This window comes from Lotus japonicus, chromosome 4 (assembly GCF_012489685.1).
Source record: "Lotus japonicus ecotype B-129 chromosome 4, LjGifu_v1.2".
Lineage (NCBI taxonomy): Eukaryota > Viridiplantae > Streptophyta > Magnoliopsida > Fabales > Fabaceae > Lotus > Lotus japonicus.
Window position 1 is genome coordinate 12,467,909 of NC_080044.1, and position 6,084 is coordinate 12,473,992.

The 6,084-nt window shown below is 43.6% G+C and overlaps 1 protein-coding gene across 1 annotated transcript; it reads left to right on the plus strand.

Annotated features, from left to right (window-relative positions):
• Positions 1-2,474: 2,474 nt before the first annotated feature.
• LOC130712317 (uncharacterized) lies at positions 2,475-5,637 on the plus strand. Its single transcript, XM_057562155.1, has 6 exons — positions 2,475-2,921; positions 3,051-3,636; positions 3,778-4,544; positions 4,648-5,037; positions 5,154-5,229; positions 5,303-5,637. Exons 1-6 carry the CDS (start codon positions 2,475-2,477, stop codon positions 5,635-5,637), a joined length of 2,601 nt encoding a protein of 866 aa, XP_057418138.1.
• Positions 5,638-6,084: the final 447 nt, after the last annotated feature.

A 6,084-nucleotide genomic window follows, 5' to 3' on the forward strand; every position in this document is an offset into this window, starting at 1 on the left:
CCACGAGGTCACCCCCGAAGTCGACATTAATGACATTAATCTAGCTGAGCTCCAGCCAGGAGATCCTTATGTGTGCAAGGCATTAAAGTCTTATGAAAACAAGTTGGGAGAAGAATCTCCCAAAGACAGTATTCCTACTGTCAAAACTTATACTTTTGATGTGACCAAATGTGATGCAATTTATGACATACTTGTCTCTGATGGTTTAATTGTGGTCCCTAAAGACCAAAAACTGCCTTCTCCTGAACAAAAGAAAGGCAAAAAATATTGTAAGTATCAAAACTTTTTTGGCCACTAGACCTCACAGTGTGTTCGTTTCAGGGACCTTGTTCAAGGAGCACTGGATTCTGGCAGGCTCAAATATGGCGAAAATACTAAAGGCCAGGCGAAAGTCGACTCAGATCCACTCTAGAAAGCTGAAGCCAATTACGTGGAGCCCCTCCACATTTGCATGGTAGATATCACTGAGAAGCTCGACTCAGGCTTGATTCTGGAAGAAGCAGAAACAAAAGAAGTGGCAGTCGAAGCACCAGTTGAAGAAGTTAGCTTAGAAGAGGTTTACCCCAAAGCTGGAGAAACTCTTGTCGAGTTCTTGTCTCAAAGCCAAGATGGAGAAAAGGAAGTCATGCTGTGCCCTAGATGCAGCGCTGTTTTCGACAAGTCAGCAGCCAAGGCTTACCAAGACTCTGAAATGAAGAGGCATTATCAACAAAAAGCGTATGTGGCCAGAAGATTGACTTTCCCTCATGAAGAGATCGCCACCCATATGGATCAAGATCGAAAGGGGAAGAGCAAAACCTATCTCCCCAATGCTGAGGTGCCAAAAAACCAATGGTTCCGGTCAGCACCACCTAAACCAAAGCCAAGGCAGAAGTGGCAGAAAATCGACTTGGGCCAAGGATCTTCATACGTTAACAATTCTCAGGTGTCAAGAAACTACTCTTATGGCTCGAGGAACTACTATGGGCCAGAGCAGATGACCAGGACCCAATTCCGACGCTTTTTAAGGAAAAGAAAGGCGGAGCGATAAAGGGGTGGCAAATTTCGATCCCTGTGGGATATCAAGCCTGCAGATGCCTCAGAGAACAAGTCAAGCGTGGCATCCATCATCAATCATCTGGACCAAGCCATCAAGCAAGGAGTGACCCTGCCAAACTCCAATCAAGAGAAGGTAAAGGTAGCTGCTAGAGATGAAGATGAAGATGAAGACATGCTAGAGGACTTCGACGAAAGTGATGGGGAAGACCTCAACATCATCTGCATAGTGTCCATACTCCCTGCCGATTTCGACCGAGTATCCGAGGTCATTGAAGGCGACGAAGATTACTATGTCGAGGAAGAGGCTGACGATAACCTTTTATGCTATTATGTCATGCAGAGGGGAGCTGTTGAAGATGACAGGACCATTTTCCAGAGGCCTTTGGAGCATATGAAGAGTCACTTGAAGCCCTTGTTTGTGTGGGCCAAAGTGGAAGACAAAGGGGTCAATAAGATACTTGTCGACGGTGGTGCTGCTATCAACCTAATGCCCAGGTTCATGATGAAGAGGTTGGGCAAGACAGAGGCAGATTTGATTCCCCACGACATGGTCCTATCAGACTATGAAGGCAAGACCAGCACCTCCATGGGTGCGATCATGCTGAATATAACAGTGGGGACAGTAAGTAGATCGACCTTGTTCATTGTTGTGCCTTCAAAGGCCAACTACAACCTTTTATTAGGCAGAGAGTGGATCCATGGAGTAGGGGCAGTGCCTTCTACCCTACATCAGAGAATCTCCATATGGAAAGCAGATGGAGTTGTCGAGAATGTGCAAGCTGACCAAAGTTACTATTTGGCGGAAGCAGGCTATGTCGACAAGAAGAATTTTGAGAAGAGTTTGGCTACAATTGCTCCACTTGACACAGTGGTCAATCAGTATTTCACCCTTACTCAGAGTACTCAGTGACACTAGACCCAATTCGAGGATTGCACCTCAATGAATCATGCAAGGTGGATGCTATGAGTGGATGGCATAGTGACGAGGAAGAAGTTGCTACTAAAGAAGTGGCAAGTGATGAGGCTGCCACCAATGTGGCAACACAGCACAATGATGATTAATTCGAGCTTGGCTCGGATTTCGGCTTACGCGGCCGAAAACAGGATGAAAACGGCTCTAGAGGCTGACAAAATGGCTAAAAATATGGCCATGAAAGGAAAGTTTAAAGTTACTGTTTCACCTGTCGAGATGCTATCTCGGAAGGAAAAGGATAGTGCATGTGGAAACGAGCCAAGCGAAGAGGCCAAAGAGGACATGTGTGATTTGAGGATGGATTGCATTTATGATGATGGTCCGTTGGGGTTCGAAAAACCTTTAGTGGACGCCACGAAAATGGAGGCTCAGGACCCTTTAGAGGAAGTGGATTTGGGAGATGGATCGAAAAAAAAAACCAACCTATATAAGTTCCTTGATCGACCCAGAGCTTAAAGGCAGGATGATAGAGTTGTTGAAAGAATTCAAAGATTGTTTCGCTTGGGATTACGATGAGATGCCTGGTTTGAGTCGAGACTTGGTAGAATTACAACTACCAATCAAAGAGGACAGAAAGCCAGTAAAGCAACTGCCCAGGAGATTCCACCCAGACGTTCTAGCAAAGATCAAGGAGGAAATCGAAAGATTGTTGCAGTGTAAGTTCATCAGAGCGGCCAAATATGTTGAATGGCTAGCCAATGTAGTCCCAGTAATCAAGAAGAATTGTAAGATGAGGGTCTGCATAGATTTCCGAGATCTGAACGCTGCAACACCCAAGGATGAATATCACATGCCCATAGCCAAAATGATGGTAGATTCAGCAGCAGGCCATGAATACTTAAGTCTTTTAGATGGATATTCTGGCTACAACCAGATTTTTATTGCCAAGGAGGATGTGTCGAAAACAGCAGTTCGATGTCCTGGTGCCTTAGGGACATATGAGTGGGTGGTCATGCCATTTGGTTTGAAAAACGCTGGAGCGACCTACCAGAGGGTAATGAATACTATTTTCCATGACTTTATTGAAACTTTTATGCAGGTTTACATTGATGACATAGTGGTCAAGTCCCCCTCTAGGGATGAACACTTGTCACACTTAAGGAAGTCATTCGAAAAAATGAGGATACATGGCCTAAAAATGAACCCTCTTAAATGTGCATTTGGTGTGATTGCAGGTGACTTTTTGGGTTTTGTGGTGCACAAGAAAGGCATCGAAATCAACAAGAACAAGGCCAAAGTCATTCTCGACACAAGTCCACCAACTAGCAAGAAGCAGCTGCAGTCGCTTTTGGGCAAAGTCAATTTCCTCAGAAGGTTTATTGCTAACCTTAGTGATAAAAATAAGTTGTTCTCATCCCTTCTTCGACTAAAGAGGGAAGACATTTTTCGCTGGGAAGCAGAGCACCAAAAAGCATTCGATGAATTAAAAACTTATTTGGCAAACCCTCCTGTGATGATTCCTCCTATAAAAGGGAAGCCAATGAGGTTATATATTTCAGCTACGGATGAAACCATTGGCAGCATGTTGGCACAAGAAGACGAAGATGGCATCGAAAGAGCCATATTTTATTTAAGTCGTGTGTTAAACGATGCTGAAACCCGATACACTATGATCGAGAAACTGTGTTTGTGTTTGTACTTTTCTTGTACCAAGCTGAAATATTATATAAAGCCAATTGATGTAATGGTTTTTTCTCACTTTGATATAATAAAGCACATGTTATCCAAGCCTATTTTACATAGTCGAATTGGTAAATGGTCTTTAGCATTAACCGAATATTCACTCACTTATGCCCCTTTAAAGGCAATTAAGGGGCAAGCAGTAGCTGATTTCCTGGCAGATCACACTTTGCCTGAAGAGATAGCTTATGTAGGATTACAACCGTGGAAGTTGTTTTTCGACGGCTCAAGCCATAAGGAAGGATCAGGAATTGGTATGTTCATAGTGTCTCCGCAAGGCATCCCAACTAAATTCATGTTTCGGATTCGAGAAAGTTGCTCCAATAACGAAGCTGAATATGAGGCTTTAGTCTCAGGCCTCGAAATATTGTTGGCCTTGGGGGCAAAGAACGTCGAAGTTAAAGGCGACTCGGAATTGGTTGTAAAGCAACTTACTAAGGAATATAAATGCGTAAGTGAAAATTTGGCGAAATACTACGTAAAGGCCATGAGTTTCCTGGCCAATTTCGACCAAGCAGGAATTAGCTACATACCTAGGGTAAGCAATCAAGAAGCTAATGAGTTAGCAAAAATTGCTTCTGGGTACATGATAGATAAACTAAAATTGAAAGAGTTAATTAGGATCAAGGAAAAATTGAGTCCTTTGGATCTTGACGTTATGGCTATCGATAACCTTACCCCCAATGATTGGAGAAAGCCAATAGTCGAATACTTGCAGAACCCTGTAGGGTCAACTAACAGAAAAGTCATGTATAGGGCTCTAAGTTATACCATCATAGACAATGAATTGTTCAAAAAGAATGTCGACGACACGTTGTTGAAATGCTTAAGCGAGGACGACGCATTCATAGCTGTATCAGCTGCTCACGACGGCCTATGTGGCGCTCACCAAGCAGGGGCAAAGATGAAATGGATTCTATTTAGGTAAGGGATGTATTGGCCAACTATCATGAAAGATTGCATCGAATACGCAAGAGGCTGTCAAGATTGTCAGAAACATTCAGGAATCCAACATGTGCCAGCTAGCGAATCCAACATTCAAGCCATGGCCCTTTAGGGGATGGGCAATAGATTTAATTGGCGAGATTCACCCAGCCTCATCAAGGCAGCACAGGTATATCATTGTAGCAATTGACTATTTCACTAAATGGGTCGAAGCCATTCCACTACAGAGTGTGACGCAAGAAACAGTGATCGAATTCATACAGAATCACATTGTGTATCGTTTTGGATTGCCGGAGTCACTCACAACGGACCAAGGCACAGTGTTCGTAGGACGCAAAGTGGCAGACTTTGCAGAATCCTGGGGCATCAAGCTTCTAACCTCGACCCCCTACTATGCTCAGGCAAACGGCCAAGTAGAGGCTGCCAATAAAACTCTAATAAGCTTAATTAAAAAGCACGTGGGTCGAAAGCCAAAAAGCTGGCATGAGTCTTTCAGCCAACTCCTGTGGGCTTACAGGAATTCACCAAGGGAAGCGACAGGAACAACACCTTTTCGAATGGCTTATGGCCAAGAAGTCGTGCTACCCGCAGAAGTATATTTGCAATCGTGCAGAATTCAAAGACAAGAAGAAATTCCAAGTGAAGTTTATTGGAATATGATGCTAGACGAATTAGTAAATCTCGACGAAGAAAGGATCTTGGCGCTAGATGTCTTAACGAGGCAAAAGGATCGCATAGCTAAAGCATACAACAAGAAGGTTAGAAATCGATCTTTTGTCACAGGAGACTACGTATGGAAGGTTATTCTCCCAATGGATAAGAAAGATAGGGCCTACGGAAAATGGGCCCCCAATTGGGAAGGGTCATTTAAAGTCGAGAAAGCGCTATCTAATAATGCCTACATGATTAAAGAATTAAGCAATCAACGTCAATGCGTTATGATAAATGGCAAGTACCTAAAAGCATATAAGCCAATGTTGCATGAAATCAAAATCGAATAAAAGATAAGTGTCGAAATTGCCAAATTGGATTCATTAATCAAGAAGAACATTACAGATATGGCAAGATACAAAAGGAATTAAAAGCCTAGAACAGAAGACTGGCTTTATATCCGCCATATCTAGCTTGCATGGGTTCCAGTCGATCCACCAGCGCCGCCATCTGGCCCTCAAGTCGAGCCTTCTTTTGACGAGCAGCTAGGTCTTCAAGGGAAACCGCAGATATCTCGACAGTTAGTCGAACGAGACCTTCCGAGTCTTGCTGGCCCAAGGAGGCTTGAAGAAAATTGAATTTCTCCTTCAACTCATCTATCTGATATTCCTGGAAGAACACCATCACTGAAAGCTCCCTGAATTCTTCAAACAGAGGCTTGGCTTCCAAGAGTAGCCCTCGGAACTCCTAAAGAGGGATCTTAACGCGTGCAACGATAGGCCTTTGGAGCAGTTGAT

Excerpts from the sequence above, each read along its gene's own strand:
- LOC130712317 (XM_057562155.1), top strand. The coding sequence starts at position 2,475 with ATGATAGAGTTGTTGAAAGAATTCAAAGATTGTTTCGCTTGGGATTAC. Across the intron at positions 2,922-3,050 it reads AGGATGTGTCGAAAACAGCA|GTTTACATTGATGACATAGT; the intron begins GTTCGATGTCCT and ends ACTTTTATGCAG. Across the intron at positions 4,545-4,647 it reads AGGACGACGCATTCATAGCT|ATTGCATCGAATACGCAAGA; the intron begins GTATCAGCTGCT and ends CTATCATGAAAG.